Source organism: Artemia franciscana, chromosome 19 (genome assembly GCF_032884065.1).
Source record: "Artemia franciscana chromosome 19, ASM3288406v1, whole genome shotgun sequence".
Taxonomy (NCBI): domain Eukaryota; kingdom Metazoa; phylum Arthropoda; class Branchiopoda; order Anostraca; family Artemiidae; genus Artemia; species Artemia franciscana.
Genome location: NC_088881.1, coordinates 5,110,217 through 5,137,399, shown reverse-complemented (window position 1 = coordinate 5,137,399; position 27,183 = coordinate 5,110,217). Strand labels below are relative to the sequence as shown.

Sequence of the window (27,183 nt, the reverse complement as noted above, 5' to 3'; positions counted from 1 at the left end):
TTGTGACTTGAATGAACTGGCTATTAGAATTTGGGAGTGCTACCACTGATTTATGACAATTTTAAAGGCATTTATACTTTATCACCTTTTCATGAGCAGGACGATGAATTCCATAAATTTTTTCTCACGAATTCTGCTTCTGAAATGTCAGCAATATTTGTGAGGTACATTCGAAGAAAAAATTTTCAAAAGTGCGGCTAATCAGTTATGGTTATTTGAATTTGTGAATGCTACCGCTGGTTTTAAGTTTTGAAAACCATAAATATTATAGCTTTTATATTTTTGTAGTTGAGACAATTAAACATGATATAAATTTGAAACTAGAAAATGTCAAACTGTAATCCTAGGGTTATCTTGCGATAGCAAGATAATTTTTGATAAGTCAGATCATCATATAAGGCATTAGTCATGATAAGTCATTATCGTAACTTTTTTTTAGGAAAAGCAAAAAAATTGTACGAAACCCGTTCCAGTAAACTAGAAACATTTCGAACAAGCAAATATAGAAATTTTATTATGACTTTTTCCCTTCTTTATTACGTAATATTTCACTCTATGCATGGATTTTGATCTTACCAGGAACTATCAATTCGATAGCTTTATTAGCCAAAAGAACACCCTTACGTCTGAAATGAGGTATACAAAAAAAAATATAATTACAAAAAAGACAAGAAACAAAAGCCTAAAATACGACAATTTTGTTTGTTGAATTCAAACTATTATTTAGGTATTTACACGGTTGTTTGTGTTTGTCCCACAAAACTTTTTTTCAACTACTTTTTCTCAAAAAATAATTTTTTCCCTAAGTAACAAGCTTGGCCGGGTCCCTAGATAACAAGCGTGGCTGGGTTGGTGGGATCTACCAATTTTGAGAACTTAAAAAAAAAATCATGTTCAATTTGTGTCTAAATTTATTGTTATTTTTTAACTACTTTTTCTCAAAATTCATGAAAAACTCATTGTGTTTTCTCTTCTAAATCAAATTAGCGGGCGTGGCTGGGTTGGAACTACCAATTTTGAGAACTTTAATCTTTAAATCATGCCTGCCTCCATAAAAAGTTATCTTCGATTTGTTGATTTTTGGTAATTTTTCGTTACATTTTTTAGGTAACGGAGTCAAGGTCGTGGCCGACTCTGTTGGTGGATTTGTCGAGCGCTTTGGTAATCGCAGCAGCAACATAGTTAGTGAAAGAGACCCTGATTTCGATGCAGAATGGTTTTAAATATTTTAAGCATTAGTTCAAATAATATACTGCTCATTTTACGCACGCTTATTTATAATAAATATTTTCCACGTCCAGTGTTAAAGTTTTTTTTTTTTTTGAAAAGGAACATGGTCATATAAAAATATCTTGAAAAATATCGGTGTGCACAGTTACAGAAGTAAAATAGTGAAGAGAGTTGGTGAAAAGAGTCCAGATTCTTATGATTGCAAGGGATTCCAGATTATATTTTGTAAGAGAGCAAAAAACTAAAATGTACTTTCGGTTTTTCGATTTTTTAAACTTTGGTTTCTCAATTTTTTAAATTTAGGGTTTTTCGATTTTTAAAACTCAGGATTTAAAATTTTTTAAATTTAGATTTTTCACTGTTTTAAAGTTTGGTTTTTCGATTTTTATTTTATAAATTTTGATTTTAAAAGTTGTTTGTGCAAAGAAGGTTTTACTAAAGCCTTCAAGATAAACCAAGACTATTTCTGACGTCAGAAACTCAAAATTCTAATTATTTCTGCTAGAACCTAAAGAGCAAAAAACAAGCGATTGTAAAGATATTTGTATATATTTTAACAAGCGATTACAACAATTCAAAAACACTAGAAAAGAAAAACCTTTTGAACGCAACTAGTAATTTAATATCAGCAGGAAGGCCCAAAAAACTAAAATTCAATCCAAAAAACTAAAAAAAAAAAATCAGAGAACTGAAGTTAACAGAAAGTGAGAAACTTAGTTTCAAAACAGAAACTGTGGTGAAGTCAAGGTTCTTTGTCAAAGCTGCAATAGAAAATTTAGCACACCAGCTTCACAACCCTGGCTAGAGCCTTCTGCCAGCTTTTCCAATATAAAAATATATTGAAAAATATCGGTTTACTTAGTTACAAAAGTAAAAATAACAAATAGTAAAGTTAGGCTACATAGTAAAGTGAAGTAATAATAGTAATTAAATAGTAAAATAGTGATTATATAGTAAAATAGTAAGGTTACAGAAGTAAAATAGAAGTTAAATACCTAAAATAGAAACTGAAGTTAATAGAAACTGAGAAACTCAGTTCCAAAACAGAAACTGAGGTGAAGTTATTTTCAAAACAGAAACTGAAGTTGTAGAAACTGAGAAACTCAGTTTCAAAACCGAAACTAAGGTGAAGTCTAAGGTTCTTTTTCAAAGTTGAAATAGAAAATTTAGTACACCAGCTTCACAACCATGGCTAGAGTCTCCTGCTAGCTTTTCCAATATAAAAGTACATTAAAAAATATCGGTCTGTATAGTTACAGAAGTAAAATAGTAAAGAGTAAAGTAAAGTTACCTAGTAAAGTCAAGAAATAATAGTCAGTAAATAGTAAAATAGTAAGTACACTGTAAAATAGTAAAGTCATAGAAGTAAATAGCTACAGAAGTGAAATACCCAAAATAAAAACTGAAGTTAATAGAAAATGAGAAACTCAGTCTCAAAACAGAAACTGAGGCGGAGTCTAAGGTTCTTCGTCAAAGCTGAAATAGAAAATTTAGTTTACTAGCTTCACAACCATGGCTAAAACCTCCTGCCAGCCTCCCGCCAGCTTTTCCAATATAAAAATATATTGAAAAATATCGGTGTGCATACAGAGTTGGTGAAAGAAGTCCAGATTCTAATGCTGTATGTATGTAGTGTGTACAAAGCCACATTCACGGGGATGTAAGGAGTTTGAACGCCCCCGAAAAGTTTTTCCGACTCGTAAAAATGCAACAAAAATTCATATAAACAAATTTTTGATTTGGGTTTCAAAATGTTTTGCCCCCCTCTAAAATGTTTTGCCTCGTTCAGTTTGAACGCCCCCGAAAAGTTTTTCCGACTCCTAAAAATGCAACGAAAATTCATATAAACAAATTTTTGATTTGGGTTTTAAAATGTTTTGCCCCCCTCAAAAAAATTCATGGATAAGGCCGTGATAATGTATGTATTTAATATGTGTGTATGTAGTATCTATGCAATATATATGTAGTATTTTATGTCTGGTACAATCATACAATTTTTGTATTTTTGTCCTGGCTTTTCCTTCTAGGTTTTAAGAGTGTTTCTCGGTTTTAAGAGGCCAGCTCTTCTAACTCTTGTGAAAGGAGTTTTGTTTTTAATTACCATGGGCAATGAAAATATAATTGTTTGAATTGGTGAAGCGGAAATTTGCACAGCTAAATATATTTTTAGAAATTAGGAATGCCTATGAGATTCAACAAATCGTCATTGTTTGAATGTATCAAACAGTTCGTGGTGACGAACTGTAGTAAGGAGCGACCCGGCTCAATAGTAACCAAAACTCTAAAAAATGGAATTTTGATACCAAGAATCGCATTTTAATGCTGGTCTTAAATATATAAGTTTCATCAAGTTTAGTCTTACCCATCAAAAGTTACGAGCCTGAGAAAATTTGCGTTATTTTAGAAAATAGGGGGAAACGCCCCCTAAAAGTCATAGAATCTTAACGAAAATCACACCATCAGATTCAGCGTATCAGAGAACCCTACTGTAGAAGTTTCGAGCTCCTATCTACAAAAATGTGGAATTTTGCATTTTTTGCCAGAAGGCAGATCACGGATGCGTGTTTATTTGTTTTTTTGTTGTTTTTTTTTTCCCCAGGGGTGATCGTATCGACCCAGTTGTCCTAGAATGTTGCAAGAGGGCTCATTCTAACGGAAATGAAAAGTTGAAAGAGGCTGCTTCCTCATCAACGCCCCGCTCTTTACGCTAAAGTTTTTTACTGTTTTAAAAAGAAGAATTGAGAGAAAGAGTCAAACTTTAGCGTAAAGAGCGGGGCGTTGATGAGGAAGCAGCCTCTTTCATATACGAAGTAATTTCTGTGCTTTTTAAGTTTTAATGTCGCTCCATACTTTCAGTTAAAAAAACTTGTTTTTTTTTATTTAATACAGACGAAAAGCGTTATCAAATGTGCCGCCCTAAGAACTTCGCAACTTTTATAAACAATCAAGAGAAAAATTGCAGAAAATTAGGTTGTCAGGTGTAAAGAGACCTAAAATGAGCAAAAAATGTTGTATTTTTATGTCGATGAAGAATAAGCTACAACATCTGGCATCAAATAGCTTCAATAGCTGAAACTTTCCTTTGAAGCTGCAGTTGTCTATGAGATTCAATAGATAGTTATTTTTTGTATATATAAAGACGAAAAGTGTTATCAAATTTATCTATTTAGTTCTGTTTATTCATTTTGATGATTCAACGTGGCAACACCGACGAAAATTTAGTGCTGCCCTAAAAACTTCGCAACTTTTATAAACAACCAAAAGAAAAATTGCATAAAAATAGGGTTTTATGGTGTTAATAGACCTAAAATGAGCCAAAAATGTTGTATTTTGATGTCGATGAAAAATAAGCTACTATATCTGGCATTAAATAGCTTCAGAAGCTGCAACTTTCCTTTGAAGCTGTAGTTGTATATGATAATCAACACATTGCTATTGTTTGAATATATGCAGACGAAAACTGTTATCAAATTTAATTCATTTTGATGATTCAACGTGGCAACACTGACGAAAGTTTAGTGCTGCCCTAAAGACTTCGCAACTTTAATAAACAACCAAAAGAAAAATTGCAGAAAATTAAGATTTTCAGGTGTAAATATACCTAAAATGAGCAAAAATTGTTGTATTTTGATGTCGTTGGTACTTTAAGTTAACTTGGGCCCCTCCTTAATTGCAGCAAATATTTATCTACAGCCGTACTTTATAAGTTCAAATTTGCGTACTTCTATCTACTAATAAATTTACCAAAATAAGCCTTGGTTTTAAAGTCTTGATTCAAAATTGTTCGACTTATTTGTCTTATATATTAGTGTTATTCTAGTGATAGTGTTATTAGCGTCAATATAATATATTAATGAAACATTAGTATTGAATCTGCCTCCATACATTTGCTCTTTGCCGTAGGAAATGAAAATAACATAATTTAGTTTCTGACAGTTAGGGATCAGCAGACTCGTTCCTTTCTCCTTCATCCCTGCGAGATGCTTTTTATCATATTCATTAAGAAGGTGACATTTTGCTAATTATGAAAATTTGTTCTATATTTTTTTATGGCTCTGTTGATGAAAAAGGCCTCATTTTTGACAGTTATATATATATATATATATATATATATATATATATATATATATATATATATATATATATATATATATATATATATATATATATATATATATATATATATATATATATATATATATATATATATATATATATATATATATATATATATATATATATATATATATATATATATATATATATATATATATATATATATATATATATATATATATATATATATATATATATATATATATATATATATATATATACTTTTTATTTTTATAAAAAATATTTTTCCTGTGATTTGAGAACTAATGAAAAGAATGGACAATGCAGCTTATACAAAATTTCTGCTAACAACACGAATTGACTAATAATTTTTTTGACATGCTTACAGTGCTGGTATTAACCGCTTTACATGCCAGTTGTCTTTTAAGCAGTTCACTCATTAGGACTTAAATATATGCCTAGTTTTTGCTTCATAAATTCTACAGATGGCTTTGATATGACAACGCAGTTAAGAGATCGGTTCTAGATAGACAAGCGCTACTGGACAAAATTTTTCCAGTATTCTTTTCTATGAAATTTCCTCCTTCAGGTAATCAGAGTGAATGACAATTCCAGAGTTATATTAACAAATGAGGCCGCAAAGAGAGGCATTGAAATGTTTTTCAGTGAGGTGATTCGACATGTAAATTTGTGTAAATATGCACAAATGGAAAAATATTTTTGAATACTCTTTTCTAGGCCTTCCCTAATTCATAGAATCGAAGTGAACGGCGAACCAGCGTTGTTTATCACGTCGCCGTGACAAGCAATGCTACAATGAAATGTGCCGCAAGCATTCTCCAAGAGAAAAGGTTGGATATATTTTTTCAGAAGTTTTTACCAAAAAATAACGAAGTGAGGCAGAATTTGTTTATATTTTTTGTTTTTTACTTTTGTTTACGAGCCGGACGAAAATTTCAACGGGAGGGAGTTCAAATCTTGTACCCCGTCTCCTGAATACGGCCTTGAAGGTCCTATCAGTTTGGTACGCCAAGAGCAGAGGTAAGATTTTCTGCTCTTGCAACAAAGCAGTCATTCTGTTCACGTTTTAGACAGGGTTGCCACCATGGTCGGTTCCTAAAGTGCTGCAATTGATGAAATGTGCGTGCTTCACAGTGATTTTTTGGTGAATGGTTGGATATATGTTATGCGAGGGAAATTTTGTTCGAGAACTAGATATATTGAACTTTTATTTGATAAAATAAATACCTTTGATGTAATAATATACTCAGGAGTCTCTAAATTGACGTTAACGGTCAGACATAGCTTTTCAAGTCTACTTTTCTAGGCGTTTCCAAATTCATGAAATCAGGAATAGCGGAGACAAGACGTTGTAAAACAGAACCTAATGGGTTTGTTTTAATTAGAAACGTATTAAAGGACAAAACCTTTCAAATAGTTTAAAACCATTTAATCAGGGATAGCAAAGACAAAACGTGTTAAACAGACCCTAAGGGGTCTGTTATACTAAAAGCGCACTAACGGATCAAACCTTTTAGATAGTTTAAAACTTTGTAATCAGTGACAGCGGGGACCAAACGTTGTGAAACAGACCCTAAGAAAACTGTTTTAATTAGAAACGTACAAACACTTCAAATAGTTTAAAAACTTTTAATCAGTGAAAGCGTGGACAAAACGTTGTGAAACAGACCCTAAGGAATCTATTTTAATTGTAAATGTATTAACGGAAAAAAATCTTTCAAATAGTTTAAAACCTTTTAATATTTTAACCTTTTAAAATAAAGAAACCTTTTAAATATTGTAAAACCTTTTATTCAGGGATACCGGGGACTGAAAGTTGTGAAACAGACCCTAAGAGATCTGTTTGAATTAAAAACGTACTAATGGAAAAAAAAAACTTTTCAAATAGTTTAAAACCTTCTAATGTGAGATAGCGGGGACCAAAATTCGTGAAACAGACCCTAAGGGTTCCCTTTGAATTAAAAACATACTAACCGTCGAGACCTTTTAAGTAGTTTGAAACCTTTTAATCAGGGATAGCTGGGACCAGACGTGTTAAATAGACCTTAAGGGGTCTGTTTTAACTAGAAGTGCACTAACGGACCAAACCTTTTAAATAGTTTAAAAATTTTTATCAGTGATAGCGGGGACCAAACGTTGTGAAACAGACCCTAAGGGACCTATTTTAATTAGAAACGTACTAACTAAAAAAAAACGTCTCAAATAGTTTAAAACCTTTTAATCAGGGTTAGCGGGGACCAAATGTTGTAAAACAGACAATAAGATGTCTGTTATAATTAGTAACTTACTAACGGACAAAACCTTTCAAATAGTTTAAAACCCTTTAATCAGGGAAAGGGGGTACCAACCGTTGTGCAAGAGACCCTAAGGGATCTGTTATAATTATAATCAGGGGTAGCGGGGACCAAAACTTTGTAAAACAGACTATAAGAAGTATGTTTCAATTAGTAGCTTACTACCGGACAAAACCTTTCAAATAGTTTAATACCCTTTAAGCAGGGAAAGCAGGGACTAAACGTTGTGAAAGAGACTCTAAAGGATCTGTTCTAATTAGAAATGTACTAATGGACTAAATATTTCAAATAGTTTAAAAATATTTTAATCAGGGAAAGTCGGGACCAAACTTTGTAAAACAAACCCTAATGGATCTTTTTAATTAAAAACGTAATAATTGACAAAACCTTTTGAGTAGTTTGAAACCTCAGGGATAGCTAGTACCAAACGTGTTAAACAGACCCTAAGTGGTCTGTTTTACCAGGAAGCACACTAACAGACCAAAATTTATAAATAGTTTAAAACCTTTTAATCAGTGACAGTGGGGACCAAATGTTTTGAAACAGACCCTAAGGGATCTAGTTCAATTAGAAACGTATTAACGGACAAAACCTTTCAAATTGTTTAAAAAAATTTAATCTATGATAGCGGAACCAAACGCTGTGAAATTGCGTTAAAAACCTTTTTAAAAATCTTTAAAATAGTGCAAAATCTTTTAATCAGGGAAAGCGTGGACCAAACGTTGCGGAAGAGACCCTAAGAGATCTGCTATAATTAGAAACGTACTAACAGACAAATCTTTCAAATAGTTTAAAATCTTTAAATCTATGATAGCGGGGACCAAACGCTGTGAAATTGCGTTAAAAACCTTTTAAAAGCCTTTTAAATAGTTTAAAACCTTTTAATCAGGGATAGCGGGGATCAAATGTTCTGAAACAGACCCTAAGGGATCTAGTTCAATTAGAAAAGTACTAACGGACAAAACCTTTCAAATAGGTTGAAACCCTATAATCAGGGAAAGCGGGGACCAAACGTTGTGAGAGAGCCTAAGGGATCTGTTATAATTAGAAACGTACTAACGGACAAAATTTTTCCAATGGTTCGAAATCTATTAATCAGTGATAGCGGGAAAAAACACTATGAAATAGACTCTAAGGGATCTGTTTAAATTGCAACGTGCCAACGGACAAAACCATTCAAATAGTTTAAATCCTTTTGATCAGGGATAGCGGGGACGAAACGTTGTAACACAAACTCTAAGGGTTGTGCTTTAACTAGAAACGTACTGACAGACAAAACCTTTCAAATAGTTTAAAACCTTTTAATCGGAGATAGCGGGGCCTAAAGTACTTGAAACAGACCCTAAAGGATATGTTTTAATTATAAACATACTAATGGACAAAACCTTTAAATAGTTTGAAACCTTTTAAATATGGTTGAAACCTTGTAAACGGACCCTAACGGGTCTGTTTTAACACGAAGCGGGCTAACGGACCAAACCTTTTAAATATTTTAAACCTTTTAGATAGTTAAATATTTTAATCAGTGATAGCGGGGACGAAATGTTTTCTAACAGACCCTAAGGGATTTAGTTCAATTAGAAACGTACTAACGGACAAAACTTTCAAATTGTTTAAAACCTTTTAATCAAGGAAAGTGGGACCAAACGTTGCCAAAGAGACCCTAAGGGATCTGCTATAATTAGAAACGTACTAACAGACAAAATCTTTCAAATAGTTTAAAATCTGTTCATCAGTAAAACAGATCCAAAAGGATCTGTTTTAATTAAAAACCTACTAACGGACACATTTTTTTAAATAGTTCAAAACCTTTTAATCATGGTTCGCCTTAACGGACAAATCTTCCAAATAGTTTAAAATATTTTAATCAGTGATAGCGGGTTCCGATCACTGTGAAATAGGCCGTAATGGATCTGTTCAAATTATAAACGTACAAATGGACAAGATCTTCCAAATAGTTTAAAATCTTTTAATCAGGGATAGCGGGGACGTAACGTTGTAAAATAGACTCTAAGGGTTGTGTTATAACTAGAAATGTACTAACGGACAAAACCTTTCAAATAGTTTGAAACTTTGTAATCAGGGTTAGCGGGGCCTATATTTCTTGTAACAAACCCTAAGGGATCTGTTTTAATTAAAAACGTACTAATGGACAAAACCTCTTAATCAGGTATAGCCAGTACCAAACGTGATTAACAGACCCTATGGGGTCTTTCAAAATGTAATATTGGACAAAACCTTTCAAATAGTTTAAAACCTTTTCACCAGGGATAGTGGGGCCAAACGTTGTGAAACAGACTCTAAGGGTTGTGTTTTTAACTAGAAATATACTAACGGACAAAACCTTTCAAATAGTTTAAAACTTTTTAATCAGGGATAGCGGGGCAAAAACCTTTTGAAACAGAGCCTAACAGATCTTTTTTAATTAAAAACGTACTAATGGACAAAATATTTTAAATAGTTTGAAACCTTGTTATCAAAATCTCCAGTACCAACCGTGTTAAACAGACCCAAGTGGTCTGTTTGAACAAGAAGCGCACTAATGGGCCAAACCTTTTATTCACTGATCGCGGGGACCAAAAGTTTTGAAACACACGCTAAGGGATTTGCTTCAATTAGAAACGTACTAGCGGACAAAACCTTTCAAACAGTTTAAAATATGTTAATCAGTGACAGCCGGGCCCAAAAACTGCGAAAGAGATCCTAAGGCATCTGTTTAAATCAGAAACGTACTAACGGACATAATCTTTCAAGTAGTTTAAAATCTTTTAAGCAGTGATAGCGGGAACCAAACGTTGTGAAACAGACCCTAAGGGATCTTTGTTAATTAGAAACACACTAATAGACAAAACCTTTTAAATAGTTTGAAACCTTTCAATCAGTGACAGCGGGCACCAAATATTTCGAAAAAGACCCTAAGGGATCTAGTTCAATTGGAAACGTACTAACGGACAAAAGCTTTCAAATTGTTTAAAACCTTTTAATCTGGGACAGTGGGGACCAAACGTTTCGAAAGACGCTCTAAGGGATCTGTTATAATTAGAAACGTACTAACGGAGGAATTTTTTTTAAATAGTTTAATTTCTTTTAATCGGTGATAGCGGGGACCAAATGTTTTGAAACAGACCCTAAGGGATCTATTTTAATTAGAAGCTTACGAACGGAAAAAAAACCTTTCATATATTTCAAAACCTTTTAATCAGGGGTAGAGGGGACCAAACGTTGTAAAACAGACTGTAAGATGTCTGTTTGAATTAGTAAGTTACTAACGGAAAAAACCTTTCAAATTGTTTAAAACCCTTTAATCAGGGAAAGCGGGGACCAAACATTGTGAAAGAGATCCTAAGGGATCTGTTCTAATTGGAAACGTACTAACGGACAAAATATTTCAAATAGTTTAATATCTTTTAATCAGTGTTAGCGGGGACCAAACGCTATGAAATAGACCCTAGGGGATATGTTTAAATTAGAAATGTACTAACTGACAAAATCTTTCAAATAGTTAAAAACCATTTAATCAGGGATAACGGGGACCAAATATTTTGAAACAGTCCGTAAGGGATCTGTTTTAATCAGGAACGTACTAACAAACAAAGCTTTTTAAATATTTTGGAACCTTTTATTCAGGAACACTGGGAACCAAAAGTTGTGGAAGAAACCCTAAGAGGACTATATTAATTCGAAACTTACTAACGGAAAAAACATTTCCAATAGTTTAAAACCTATTAATCAGGGATAGCGGGGACCAAACGTTGTAGAACAGACCATAAGGGGTCTGTTTTAATTAGCAACCTACCAACAGACAAAACCTTTTAAGTATTTAAAACCTTTTAATGAGGGATAGTGGGGACCAAACGTTGTGAAACAGGCCCTAAGGGGTCTACTTTAATTAGAAACGTACTAATGGACAAAATCTTTTAAATAGTTTGAATCCTTTCAATCAACGATAGCGGGGACCAAACATTGTGAAACAGGCTCAAAGGGGTCTATTTTAATTAGAAACGCACTAACGGAAAAAAAACCTTTCACATAGTTCAAAACCTAAGAATCAGGGATAGCGGGGACCAAACGTTGTAAAGCAGCCTATAAGGGGTCCGTTTGATTAGTAACGTACCAACAGAATAAACCTTTTAAATATTTTAAATCCTTTTTGATCAAGGAGAGCAGGGATCAAACGTTGCGAAACTGACCCTAAGGGGCCTATCTTAATTCCAAACGCACTAACGGACAAAACTTTCAAATAGTTTACAACTGTTTAATCAGGGATAGCGGGGACCAGAAGTTGTAAGATAGACTCTAAAGGTTGTGTTATTACTAGAAACGTACTAATGGACAAAATCTTTCAAATAGTCTGAAACTTTATAATCAGGATTTTCGGGGCCCAAACGTTGTGAAACAGACCCTAGGGGATCTATTTTAATTAGAAACGCACTAACGGAAAAAAAACCTTTCACATAGTTCAAAAGCTAAGAATCAGGGATAGCGGGGACCAAACGTTGTAAAGCAGCCTATAAGGGGTCCGTTTGATTAGTAACGTACCAACAGAATAAAGCTTTTAAATATTTTAAATCCTTTTTGATCAAGGACAGCAGGGATCAAACGTTGCGAAACTGACCCTAAGGGGCCTATCTTAATTCCAAACGCACTAACGGACAAAACTTTCAAATAGTTTACAACTGTTTAATCAGGGATAGCGGGGACCAAAAGTTGTAAGATAGACTCTAAAGGTTGTGCTATTACTAGAAACGTACTAATGGACAAAATCTTTCAAATAGTTTAAAACTTTATAATCAGGATTTTCGAGGCCCAAACGTTATGAAACAGACCCTAATGGATATGTTTTAATTAGAAACCTATTAGCAGACATAACCTTTAAAATAGCTTTTATTCAGGGATAGTGGGGACTAAATGTTGTTAAACAGACCTTAAGAGGTCTATTTGAATTAGAAAAATACAAGCAGACAAAACATTTTAGATAGTTTAAAACCTGTTAATCAGGGATGACGGGGACCAAACGTTGTAAAATAGACCCTAGGGGATCTGTTTTAATTAGAAGCGTATTTACAGACAAAATCTTTTAAATAGTTTGAAACCTTTTAATCTGGGATAGCGGGGACCAAACGCTGCTTGTTGCGTTGCATTGACAAATGATGCCGCAGCCATATGTTTCACAATGATATGCAAAAGGAAGAGATTTTATATTAAGTTATGTGGCAACACGAAAGCAAAATATGTTGAACTTTAACTTGCAAAAAAATAAACATACGGCTCTTGTGTAGTAATATCTTCAGGTGTTCTGGCAAAATTAACAGTACCGGACAAAGCTTTTCAGTGCCATATTTGTTTTCTAGTTGTTTCATAATTTTTATTTGTTTTCTAGTTGTTTCATAATTTTTGAAATCAGTGTTAGCGTTGAACCAACTTTCTTTGCTGCATTGCCTTGATAAACGATGCCACAAGGAGAAGTGCCATAATGCTTCTCAAAAGCAAGAGATTTGACATGAAGCTATATGGCGGGATTCGATATTAAAACTAAACATGTTAAACTTTGACTTGACAAAATAAACAGATGGCTTGGATATGGTAGTATTTTTAGGGGTTCTAGGATGGTGTGCACTATCGAAAAAAAGCATCTCAGTATTTGTTTTCTAGTTATTGCCAAACTGAAGAAATCAGTGTTAGAGCTGAACTAATGTTGTTTGCTGCGTTGCCTAGATAAATGATGTCGCAAGGAGGAGTGCCACAATGCTCCACAAAAGGAAAAGATTTGACATGAAGTTATGTGGCTTGATTCGACATTAAAACTAAATATGTTGAATTTTCACTTGACAAAATAAACAGATGGCTTTGATGTGGTAGGGTTCTAAGGTGTTATAGGATGGTGTATACTACCAAAAAAGTTTTTCAGTTTTTTTTTGCTAGTTGTCTCCTAACTATTGAAATCAGTGTTAGCACTGAACTAACGTTGTTTGCTGCGTTACCTAGAAAAATGATGCCACAAGGAGAGGTGCCACAATACTCCTTAAATAGAGGAGAATTTATATGAAGCTACGTGGTGTGATTTGATATTAGGACTAAATATGTTTAACTTTCAATTGACAAAATAAACAGATGGCTTTGATCTGTTTATTATAGTATCTTTACGGGTTATAGGATGGTGTTCACTACAGAAAAAAGTTTCTCAATATTTGATTTCTAGTTGTCTCCTAATTCTTGAAATCAGTGTTAGCGCTAAACTAACGTTGTTCCCTGAATCTGTTAAATGTTGGACAAATTAGAGATTTTCAAGCTTTTATATTTGTGAATCAGTGTATGAATGATCTAGTCCCTGCAGTTTTTTAGAAGTTTTATTGTTTGAATAGCCAAATGCATGATTATGAAACGAGAAATAGGGATGATATAGCAATTGAGTTAACAGGTGCAGTTAGATCATCATTTACGGTAAAATATATGGGTCCACTAAGTTGCCAGTGAGTAATAGGATGACTGAACATGTGCTTTAATTAATAAAAAAATTAAAAGATCGTTTGTTAGAAAGTGATTAAAGTTTTTTTAGGGGGAAGGGCAGGGAAGGGGTCTATAGAGTGTGGCCTAGGGTGATTTTTTGTGGGTGGGGGTTGAATAATGCGTTGATTGTTTAAATGACAGAAACTGATTTGAAGCTTGAGTTGATTATGGCTATGTTGTGATTTGTAATTGAATATAAATTATTACTTGTTACTGCCGTGCGTCTACAAAACTATAAAGTTTTTCTTAGCGTGGCAGCATTTTGTAGAAGATGTGTTTTGGTTTTATATACAAAGAAAAAAAATTCATGAATATAAATTCATTTGCTATATTGCCTAAATAAATGATGCCACAAGAAGAAGTGCCACAATACTCCTCAAAAGAAAAAGATATGACATGAAGTTAAGTGACGTGATTTTATATTAAAGTTAAATATGTTGAACCTTCAATTGACAAAATAAACAGATGGCTTTGATGTGATACACTACCGGACAAAACTTTTCTAGTATATTTCTGGGTATGTCCTAATTTATGAAATCAGTGGTATTACTGAACCAGTGTTGTTTGCTGTGTTGCCTTGATGCACGATGTTGGAAGGAGAAGTGCCACAATGCTCCTCAAAAGAAAAAGATTTGACACAAACATATGTAACGTGATTCGATATAAAAACTAAATATAATGAACTTTCACTTGACAAAATAAACAGATGACTTTGATGTGATGGCATCATTAGGGGCTCAACGTGGATGTACACTACTGGACAAAACTTTTCAAGCATGTTCTTTGGGTGTTTCATAGTTTATGTAGCTGGTGGTTGAATTAACGTTGTTTGCCACGTTGTCTTGAAAAATTATGACAAAAGCAGGGTTGCCACTCCTAGTGATTTTCCACTGTTTTTAGTGATTTTTCATATCGTCTACAAAAACAAACCACTGACTCAGTATATAAATCATTCGATGAATGAAAAGAATCACTAGGTACACCAAAAACTACATAAATTCAGTGATTTTTTCGCCGGGTGGCACCCTGGCCACAAAGCTCTTGAACAAGAAGTGATTGGATTTAATGGGTTGTGGCAGAATCGACATGAAAACTAAATATGTTCAACTTTCAATTGAAAAATCAATGGATGGTTTTGATGTGACCACTTTCCTAAGGGTCTGTTTTAATTAGACACTTGCTAACGGACCAACATTTTTAAATAGTCTTTTTTGTATTTCCTCCTTTGGGTAATTCAGATGAGCTGTTAACCTAAGTTGTTTTTCATATTCCATTGACAGATGATACTACAAGCCTCCTCAAATGGAAGTGATTGGATATGAATTTATGCGTGGGAGATACGACGTGAAAACTAATAATTTTGCCAAGAGAAAATTCTCAAGTCGATTTGGCTGGTGAATTTATTTTGGATAAATAGAGTGACATTTTTCTTCCAGCTTGTGTATCGAGTTTTGGTGGGTAGAATTTCTTCTTTTCTTCATTAGCGTTGACGATGATTCTTGGATTTAGTAAATTAATAAACTAAAATATTCCCAAAAAACTTTCAAGGTGACTTTTACTGATAATGCAAAGAAAATTTGAGGTTGCGTAAAAGCAAAACAAACGGCCAAAAAATTAATTGACATAACTGTCTCAAACTTGGCTTAGGCTTATGTATAATTTCCCAGGAAGACATCCAAAAAATAAAAGAGAATATGTTTATAAATAGTCACTGACTCTTACCGATGAACAACGTCAAAATTTTAGTATCTTTTCCATTATAAACCAAAGAAGAAAGTGTATCACAATGCCGGACAGAATTGAGACCCAAGCCTTGATGACAAATTATATTGTTTTCTTCGTCTTGCTCTTCCTTGTATGGACTATGTGGATGTTCCTTTAGAAGTAAGATCATTTTACCATGGTTGCCACCCAAGTATTACAATTTCTACAACAGGGAGGCCCAATTTAATTTTATGGTAGTCAAAGTTAGGATATCCTGGTTAGACTTAAAGGAAGAATAATTATGCCTTACACATTTTGCATGCAGACCAACTATACTTTACTTTACCCCATCCCCCTTATGTGCAAATTTATATCCCAAAATAGTTTCTAAAGTATTATATTTTCATCAAATTTTGGTATATATCATTAGAATTAACCCAACTTCACTTCTTGAGTGGGGTCGTTATTACAGATAAGTACCTCCTCCTCCCAAAAAAATGCAATACATTTTCAAGAGGTCTTTGGAACAAAAAAATTTCCGTGGCAAAACAGCTTATACTTGACTAGAATCCAAAGATACGACAGAAATGATTTAAGACTTGGACGCTTTTCACTCTCACTAAATGGTCCATTAACACCACTTGTGTACGTATGTTAAGTTATGATGCTTTTGACAGGGGAGTTCCCGCTTTGTAAGTCTTACAACAGGCATCTTAATAATTGTCATGTGATCCAAACAAAGCGGAAGTACACTCACCAAAATAGCAAAAAGGAGCTATACTGCATAGTAAACGCTGTCTTGTATTCATCAAAAAGAGTGGGAAACTTGTGAAAGTGGAAATTGGTTCAGGGTTGCCACCTGAAGCATGAAAGTGCTATTTTATCACTATTACAGTCATTTTTTAATGCATTGGACGCAAATCACCATGTAGCACGCAAATTTGGGCAATTGTAGCACTTTAGGAACTGACTGTTGTTGCAACCTTGAATTAATGTTACCTTTGGTTCAGATTGATGCAATTTTTTTTAACGCAAAACGGCTCACGGATCCAGGAAAATCGCGAAAATATTCACACAGAAATTATTCACTGCAGACGTTGATGAAAAAAAAAATATTAAGGGCAATTTAAAAGAGTATGCACAGGAATAGGCTAAATCAAGTTCTAAAAGCCAAGAAAAATATTAGAAGGGCTAAACTATACTAGCCTAGGCTAATACAGGTTATTAAATTAAATAAAGGTGTATTAGGTTACGAAAATACTAATGAAAATTTCTTATAAACATGTTTAGTTTCTCAATTACTTGCAATTTATGGTTCAATAAATCTTTCAATTTAGAATAACGGAAACGTTTTTCAGCGACTCAATAGAAATATTTCAACACAGCCGATTAAACCGTTTTCATGCTCAAACTGGCGGCAAAGAGCGGAGAAAACTTAATGAATCACTGGAAAACCGCCATTTTTGATTGAAATCACATCAATGGGAACCCAGGGTTAGAGTAAAAAAATCCCCACTGCCATCTAGCCTTTTTTTCCATTTCTTGTCCTACCCTAAATTGCTGTATACTAGCCTTTTAGAGGTGTTTAAAATATAGGAGGATAAAGAAAGCCTATTATTTTTAGTAGGCCTATCTGCTTGAAATTAGCTAGCCTACTGCACCAGCCTAAATTTTATGAATCTAACCTAGACCTACTTAGTGCACACCAGATTTTGATATAAAATAGTCTGTAAATACAGAAAAAGCTGTCAAATTATCAATTACAGAAATATTATATATACAATCCTATAATATTGTACCTTTAAAAGCCTTTTTTTTGTGTTTTTCCATTTTTTCCATTTTTTTCCATTTGTGTTTTTCCATTTTTTCTCCTCATAAGCTACGTTTTCAGGGTGTTTCTTTCATGTTCAAATTCTTTTGACTTCTTTCTTATTGTATTATTATTAACGAATGAATGAATTAGAAATTTTAAGAAAAATAAATACAAACGCGCAAAAAGACTAAAAAAAATGATTAAGAATAATATCAAACAGTTCGTGCACGGCTCAATAGCAACTGAAACTCTAAAAGAAAGTGTGTCGATACCAATAGATAAATCAAAAGAATATGCTTTTCATGCTGATTCCAAGCATATACCTTTTATTAAGTTTAGTGATACCCATCAAAGGCTAAGAACCTGAGAATATTGGCTTTATTTTTGAGAAAGGGGGAAAATACCCCCTAAAAGTCCAAGAATCTTGATGAAAAGCAAATGATCAAATTCAGCGTATATTAGAGAATCTTCATGTAGAGGTTTCTAGCTCCTATCTGTAAAAATGTTTTTTTTTTTTTTTTTTTTTTACCCCAAAGAAAGATCAGGGATGTGTGTTTATTTTTATTTATTTATACTAATAATGATTTATTTAAAGTCTCTATAACAAAAAAATAAAAATTCTGAAAAGAGAAGTAAAGGAGAGAGGGGAAAAAAAGGAAAAGGGACCCAAAAAACAACAGACTTAAAGATACAAAACTAGAAAAATACGAGAAATGAACAAAGTAAGATTAAAACGAATATTATCATAAAAATAGTAGGATATAAAAACAATTCAAAACGCCATAAAATATTTTTATTAGAGGCACATGGCGGGTGATGGACCTAGCTAATTTACGATACTATTGGAAAGTTAGGAATCTGACTTTTCCTACGAAGGAGACGAGTATATTAGAAATATTAATGGATTAATTTATTCTTAATGGATCTTTGGAGGAAGATCATTATAAGCCAGGTAACCAATCATACCACCCTTTTCAATTTCAGTCTATATTTTATATTTCAACCCCATATAATATTTAATAAACAACGTAATGGGTAACAAAATATGGGCAAAAAAACTACCACAAACCAAAGTTACTGGCAAAAGGGTTTGCAAGTGATACAAGAATTACCCTTTAGATGTTGCTTGTTTGAACGAAATGAAATATAATCCGATTAGTTAGATGTTGAAAGCTCGAAAAGCACTTCAGTACTGATGAGTACTGTTCGGTAGTTAAGTACTAGTTCAGTATTGAGTTTATATTATAATTTTTTTTTTTTTACCAGGGGTGATTGAATCGACCAAGTGGTCCTTGAACATCGAGAAAGGGCCCATTTGAACGACAGTTAGGGGTTTTAGTGCACTTTTTAATTGACAAAAAAGATTGAATGGCAACTAGTACCCCTCCGATGGTCAATTTTCGGCCAAAATTCGTCTGATCAAAATAACAAGACCTCCCACAGCCCCTGGGGAAAGTTCTTTAACTTATATAAGTAATCAATTGTTTACGTATTGTATTTGCTATTTGGAAGTATGTATACATTTTTAGGTAGGGAGAAGAGGACAAATTTTCGACTGGGGGATTTTACACAGGGAGAATTTTCCATGGGGAGGGAAGTCTCCTTGGGGTGAAATTTTCAGACGAAATTATGCACTGAGAGAATTTACCAGAATTCCTATGCAGTTTTCAAATTAGTTTTACTTTCTCTTTATCGACTTAATTTTACGTAGAGAGAAGTTAAGGATAATTTGACGGAGTAAATTTTCATTGGAATTGAGTTGTCGAGAGGATACTTCGGTGGGGAGGGGGGATTTTTTCCTTTGAGGAGGAGCCAAATTTCCTAGCGTTATATAAAAAACTGTCAGAGATCAAATGAAAAAAAAAAGTTTTTCTAACTCAAAGTAAGGAACAACATTAAAACCCAAATCGAACATAAGTTATTACGCGTATAAATGGGTTACCCCCTCCTCAATACTTTTCCCTTTAGGACCTATTTTATGTTTTTTAGCAATTTTTAAAATATATTTTCTCAGTGTTTTAAGTTTTATTGTTGCTACTTACTTGAATTAGAAAAACGAGTTTGTTTATATTTAATGAAAATAAAGAACCGATTCAGGTAGTATATCATCTCGACTTTATTTTGGCAAATCAGATTTGCTCACAAGTTCCCTTTGCACCAAGCATTTTCCTTAATTACGCATTATTTGTGATGCTGCACACATAAAAATGCCTTTAATCTTCCTTCTTGGTCCAGTTAAACCGAATACATGTGCCCAAATGTGTGCCCTATATATGCCCAAATGTGTGTCCTATGTATGCCCAAATGTGTGCCCTAAGTATGCCCAAATGTTTAATATGTACCAGGGACATTAAAAATAATAATACCTTGGACCCAGATCGTATCCAGGGCAAGCGGTAGTGAGCTTAAACCCCCTTCCTTGAAATGTTTGTCCGACTTTTAAAAATGTAATAAAGATATATATAAAAACATTTTTGATACATTCCTGTGGGACAAATAAATAAAACTAATAAACGCAAGTAATATCGCGTTTATTTCCGAGTAGTTAACACTCCAGACTTGAAATTCCGAGGTCAGGGGCTCGATTCCTGGTGTCACTAGCTATTTGGCTCAAAACGGGGATTCACAGTATGACTGTGACCTTAGCCAGAGTTGACCCAGCTCTAAATGGGTACCTGGAGGAATCTGGAGGAAAGACAACTAAGCTTCGGATGATTTACCCCCAACCACCCATAGCATTGCCCTGCACAATACAGCATGCAAAAAAAGTCTTAAGGTGTAATATATCAGAGAAATAACGCGATTTATTAAGCAAACGGGAGTAAGCTATATAATTTTTCTACTGATCTTCCAAGACAGTAAAGGTAAAGAATACGGTATTAGACTTAACAGTCCCTACCGGGGGTGCTGATCTCCGTTTCTTGGCCCTTCAGCCAAGAAGTGCAATGGGGAGCTGGGGGCCAACCATCCTCTGCTTTCGCACACCCTTCCTGTTTACCTACCCCAGATTTCTCCAGGTACCCATTTAGAGCTGGGTCGACTCTAGCTGACGCCTCTAACCCCTGTCCCAAACTAAATAACTGGTTACAACTGGGATTAAACCTGTACCCCTTGGAGAAAGAATTCCCTCACCCACTCAGCCAGGACGGCTTCCAAATCTATAACAAATCTAAGTTAGTACGAATGAAAAGATATAAATCACTTTAGACGTATAATATGTTATGCTGATCTCAAATGAAGATAAATGGCAAAGTTGTCGCTAAAACATATGTCTTTTTAATGAGATTCGTTAATTATTAGTTAGGTCATTATTCTCTTAGCAAAAAGAGGCAAGGCTTTCTTAAGACAAATGTTTCTTACGAAATCCATAGCTTTTGTTCCTGGACAAGTGCCTTCTGCTAACTGTGGAACATAAAAACAATTATTGACATTTAAGAGTATTTACAATTTAAAACCATATCTGTTTCTAAATCAAAAGAGCTTAGCTCGCTGACCTTTTTTTTATTCTAAGCGTATGTTACTGGTTTAAAACTAAATCAATGATGCTTAGTTAATATTAAATAAAAGAAAACACGTTTTTTCAACTGAAAGTAAGGAGCAATATCAAAATTCAAAACGAACTGATATCATTACGTATATGAAGGGGGTTACCCCCTCCTCAGTATCTCTCTCTTTACGCTGAACTTCAAATTTTTTTCCAATTATTGAAAAATGACTCCTGTTGCACAAGAATCGTTCGAACAGAATTATAATAAATCTTTTTATAAATTCATAAAACACGTTAGTATAAAGATCGAGGTACGGAGGAGGAAGCAATCCCCTCATATAAGTAATAATTTATGTTCGTTTTAAGTTTTAATGTTTTTCCTTACATTAAGTTGAAAAAGTTTGTTTTTTATTTGATTTCTGACTGTTTTTTAATTAATACTGGAATATCCATCTCCCCTCACATGGAAAATTCCCTTCATCCACAAAACTCCTCCATGGAAATATGCTCCCACGTAAGTACCCCCCCCCCAGAAAATCTCCCCCATGAAAATATCTTTATACTTCCCAATAGACAATATTATATATAAGCAATGGGTGAAGTTCATAAGTTGCAGCCCTTCCCCCGCAGGCTGTGGGGGGTACGCTTCAAGCTTCTTTGACCCAGCTTTAGCAAGGTGTTTAATATAAGGAATTGTTCTAAGGTGTATGAGAAGGAATTTGTCGCAAAATTTGGGAATTACTGGAAAAAAGAGCTTCTATATTTTAACTTTAGGAGATGAATTAGACCAAGGTTGATTGCAGGTATGAATGCAAAGCAGTTTTAGCATTATTGAACAGGAAAATATGCAACGGGGGGTTTGAGTAAGCCCTGCCAAAGTCCTAGGTATTTTTGGAATCTTATCATATTTTCTCATACAGCTCACTTTTTAAATTTATTTCATATTCCACCACCCTTAATTTTGACCTAGAGTAGAAATAAATTTATGCATACCGGCATTGTTATGGTGTTGCACTTTGTTATAATTTTTTTTTGAATTATTTTATTATTTTTTGTCAGAGAAACACCGAACAATCAGGGTATAATACAGTCAAGGCTGTATCCAGGGGGGAAAGGGAGTTTGAACCCCCCCCCCCAATTGAAATGTTTGTCCGACTCGTAAGAACATAACAAAAATTAATATAAACAATTTTTCATGCGTTTTTTTTTGTAAACCGTCCCCCTGAAAAAACTTTTGTAACCCACCCCCTCTAAAAAAAATCATGGATAGAGCCATGAATATAGTAGATGCATAAATACAGTTAGCTACACTGGGCTAGATTGTGACGAATGGGTAGTGGTCGAGTTAGTTGAATTAAACATCCAGCAATGTTTCCATACCCTAAAATATTTCTTGGGAAGATCTTTGAAGAGTCTAGCACCACCCTTTTCCCTTTCAAAGGGTGCCGACCTTTGTTGAACTTGAACAAATTTTTGTCCTGTAGGATAAAACTTTTAGAAATAGACCTAAAGCACAAATAAGGCTTAAGAAAAATTTCTTGAAAATCATAGCCCAAATCCCTATTTATAAGGATCTAAAGAATTTAAAAAAAGGCTTAAGTTAAGAAAGAAATTAATATGGCTTAAGATCCTACTTAAGTTGTTCAGATTGCGTTCCCAACATATGCGTTCCCAGAACTGTTGGAACTATTATAGTCACGCATATCCGTATGTCATTATTTTTCTAAACAGCTTGAAATAAACTTCTATTATCTAAAAAAAAGTATTAAACAGCTCGTGGCTCGTTAAGGATTTAAAGAATTTAAGAAACGTCATAAATATAAAAAAAAGATTAATATGGCTTAAAATCCTACTTAAATTGTTCAGATTGCGTTCCCAAAAGAGGAAAGCAAATATTGGAACCAGAACATGAAGAGTCATACCAAATAAATTTTAAATACCAACAAATTAAATTAAAGAATTAAATAAAAAAAATTAAAATTAAATGCCCCAAAATTATTCTTAAATACGTAAGGAAAAGCTTAATTTTTTTGGAAGTTTTTTTTACGCCGAAATTTTAGAAAATACGGAAAAAAACATTTCTATAACTGAAATGTGTACCTTTCAATCGGGGAAATATAGTTTAGTCACAAGCAAGGGATAATTAAATGATATGTTCACAAAAGTTCACGCTCTTCTTTTTCAAATCTAGATAATTATAAACTTGTTTTTTCACCGCTTTTCTAAGCATTAGAAATAGCGAAGGAGATCAAGCAAGAGCTGGAAAACACATTTTAGGGCATAAATTTTATTTTAGGCTCTAAATCTGCCCTGAAAGTTTTATTCTTTTTCTCAGCTATTTTCCAAAATAGTGATTAACCCTACCTCAAAAATTGCACCAACAACGATTGGTAATGCCACATCCAGGGGGAAAGTGGGTTTCAAACTCCCGCCATTTCTGAAATTTTTGTCTGACTCGTAAAAACAGTAACAAAAAAAATGTATGAACAAGTTTTTCATATGTTTGTACAGTTTTTTAAACACCCTCCCCCCCAAAAAAAATACCCCTTCCCCCAAAACAAAAATCCCCCCCAAACAAAAATCATGGATACAGCCTTGCTGAAACGCCACCATTTTCTTCGTCTGTAGCTTTAATCTCGCTTTTACCACCATTAAAACAAAACTCGATTGATTTATGCTTTTTTTATAGTTAAACATTCATAAAAATTTTAATATTAGAACTGAGAAGTTTAAATAAACATTCATTATTTCTTCAATTTACATAAATCATAAACATAAAAGTGAGAAACCTGGCACGTAATCGTGTTCCGCTATTATCGTAATTCCTACCAGATTTGCTTTCTCTATTTTTGCTGACGAACCAAAGCTTTGAAATAAAACAGAGCTGTTGTTTTTACTTTGTAATGGCAACACCTGGAAAGTTTCTTTTTAAAATTTCTTGGAGGGTGCGAAAAGTCCCAGACAGTTCAAAGGAAAAGATGAGCCATGAAAGGTCAAATAGTGAGTCTAAGTTTCATGATCCAAAGGAAGGAAAGTTTTTGATATGGAACTATGCCGTGTGCATTTTACTTCTGGTCGTCATTTGGCTTTTATTTACAAAAATCATATGAGGTACGTTTTTATTAATCAAAGGCAGCATAACTATACTACCTAAGGTGGCTTCTTTGCATTATTTCTCTCATTCTTAGGCTGCTTTGCATAGAAGGAGTGGTTGCACAAACTTTGGAGGGCCTTATTCGACAGAAAATAGAAGTTCTAGTGCTTTTTTAAAGGATTGAAAGGGATTTGAGAACAAACAGACCCCTTCTTAGCCCTTTGAGCTGAAAATATCACCTAACCCCTCCAGATGGTTCTAGATTTTTGACATATTCAACAGGAAATAGAAGTTTTAGTGCCTTTTTGAAGTATCAAAAGTGTTTGAAGGGCGACCAGACCCCTCCTCAGCCCTTTTGAGCTGACAACATCTCCTAAATCCTCTAGATGTCCAATCTATTTTGTTAACGTTTTTTCCCAGCTCTTCATGAGCGATTCTTCAAATACAAGGGCCATTCAATTTGTACATAAAACATTTTTAAAGCCCTTTAACTCATTAGCGTAAAGAGCAAAGGGCTGAAGAAGGGGCAGCTTCTCCATATTTGGAATGGTTTCTGTTCGTCCTAAGTCTAAATATCGCTCATGGGTTTCATTTGGAAATAATAAAAAAATTTCATTCAATATAGGCAAAGAACTACACGATTTTCAGCAGTATTTTATTGGGATTGGGTTGATCATTTCAAGTCTTCAATAAATTTGTTAGTCATTGTTTGGTAGAACTCTTGCTGTATCTTTAAATGTTTAGGTTGGTGAAGTATAATCCAACGAATGTTTTCCATAGAGTAGCGTGGCCAATTGTGACCCATGGATCAGAGTGACTATAACACTTCACAGGGTCTTGGTCCTGTAGGTATAATACTTTAGCAAGACAAGATACATTATCATAACTTACATTTCCTTGTTCGTTTCCTTTTTTTGATGACATAAATGATGTAAAAACCAGTGACCAATTAATGCTTTTCTTGAAGGGGTTGGAGAGAGCTTCTCTCAAGGAGGTGACTCTTTATCCCTCCTCATTAGACTTCAAACTGCTAGCATTTATATTTTATAATTCTTTGGTATTATCTCTGCCTACAGCGTTGTCAATTTGCAAACTTTTCGTGTGAAATGCACTGTTTTTTTTTTCACCTCAGATGGAAGCAAAACAGTGAAGATGACTCTTTTTGGGTGTTAGTTTTCATTCATTATGAACGTCAGTAGTTGGTAACTTCGTCAACAGTGTAGTTAACCCAAGGTACAGGGTTACCAACTTGCAAAATTTTCATTTGAAATCCACTCTTTTATACCTCAGAGGTGATACGGAAGATTTTGCAGCCGTGCACGTGCAAGTTTTTTGGAATGCACTCTTTTTTGGCAAAAATCACTGTGTTTTTGCCTTAATTTGCGCTCTTTTTGGACGTTTGCAGTTGACAACCCTGATTTTCACTGCCCGAGGGGAGTAATAATACCCAATATACTTCCTGCGCCAATTTCATGGGTAAATTTCGCCTAAAATTCTGGAATCGGGGCTTCTTTTTTCTGAATGGTTTCGATGGCTAAATTTGATGAACAAGCTCAAACTCTATCTCCACAAAACTTCATTCCTTTATTCGAATTAAATAAAAAAACAGATTTTTTCAACTGAAAGTAAGGAGAAACACTAAAACTTAAACGAATAGTTACTATTACGTATACGAAGGGGGTCACCTCCTCCTCCACACCTTGATCTTTATGCTAAAGTTTTTTAGTACTTTCTTAAAAAACCTCTTGTTGTTCCAATTAAACGAACAAAGCGTTTCAGAAATTTTAAAGAACTTGGACACATTTCAAAATTTGTGTAAAGAGCGATGTGGTGAGTAGTAGGTAACACCTCTTCATATACGTGATAGTTTTGCTTGTTTAAAGGTATAATGTTGCTCCTTCCTTTCGGTTGAAAAACCTAGTTTTTGTTCTGATCATTTTTAAATAATCCGAGAAAATCTGGTCTCATCTCCACAGAGAAATACCCTCCCCATGAACATATTCTCAAGACAATTAATCCCGGTGAAATCTACCCAGCCAATGACCCTTAACAACTGCATGCGTAAAATTGAGACGGGAAAGAGAAACCAAACAAATATAAAAGAATTTTGTATAGGAATTTTGGCAATATCCCACAGTTTATAATTTCCTTTGACAATTTCATCCCCTTGTAAACTTGCCTGCCCTCTGTAAGGAAGAAAAAAATACTTTTGGAAAAATAGTTCGCGAGGCGAAACAAAAATTGCTTTGCAATTAAAAACATTTGGAACATTTCAAATGTTTAAAACAAAACATTTCAAACATTTTAAACAAAACGTATAAAGATATTAAAAACATTCCGGTTTAAAAAAAAATTAGCTTGCTTTATATATGAATGGGGATTCTATATCAATTATTTCAGCATCTATTAAAGGATATATATTATATTATGAACAACAAGTTAAGGATTCAACACATACTAATATAAATAAAGGGAACAGGGGATTTTCAGCGAATGGTTATTGATATATTTCTTTATTTATTCAGTTCAGTTCAGTTTATTAACATCAAAATAAATGGACAACAATAACTTTCTACCCCTACAAGGCTCCATGGCCCGTTACATAGGGGTTAAAACAAAATTAAAAATACCAAATAAAGAGTCTCTTCTTAAAAAAAAACAAAAAACCCAATTAAATAATTTTGTGTTATTTTTACTTACCACTTCGTCCTCGAAATTCAAATCCAAGTCCACACCATCTCCCACCATCACAAAATCACAACAATTAAAATTAGATAAATAAACGTGCTCAAGCCTAGCATCTAGGGATGTCGCCCTACCCTCATTATTCATCATATTATTAAACATATGACAATAATAATTCAAACCAATTCAAAAATCAATTTTTCTCAAATTTATTCCCCATTATATTTATCAACCAAAAATATTTTTAGTTGGGTTTTAAAGGCATCAAACG

The 27,183-nt window shown here is 33.7% G+C and overlaps 1 protein-coding gene and 1 long non-coding RNA gene across 3 annotated transcripts in view; both read left to right on the top strand.

Annotated features, from left to right (window-relative positions):
- LOC136039190 (apolipoprotein D-like) overlaps nt 1-1,300 on the top strand; it is a 37,355-nt gene extending 36,055 nt beyond the window's left edge. For both annotated transcript variants that reach the window (XM_065722711.1, XM_065722712.1), the window contains one exon: nt 1,108-1,300. In XM_065722711.1, the coding sequence (XP_065578783.1) occupies nt 1,108-1,223 (116 nt within the window). In that variant the 3' untranslated portion in view covers nt 1,224-1,300. The remainder of the gene's footprint in view (nt 1-1,107) is intronic.
- A 14,268-nt stretch (nt 1,301-15,568) lies between these two features.
- The window catches only part of LOC136039191 (uncharacterized), a 44,463-nt gene continuing 32,848 nt past the window's right edge, over nt 15,569-27,183 (top strand). The window contains exon 1 of the long non-coding RNA XR_010620391.1: nt 15,569-15,583. This is a non-coding gene — a long non-coding RNA (uncharacterized LOC136039191). The remainder of the gene's footprint in view (nt 15,584-27,183) is intronic.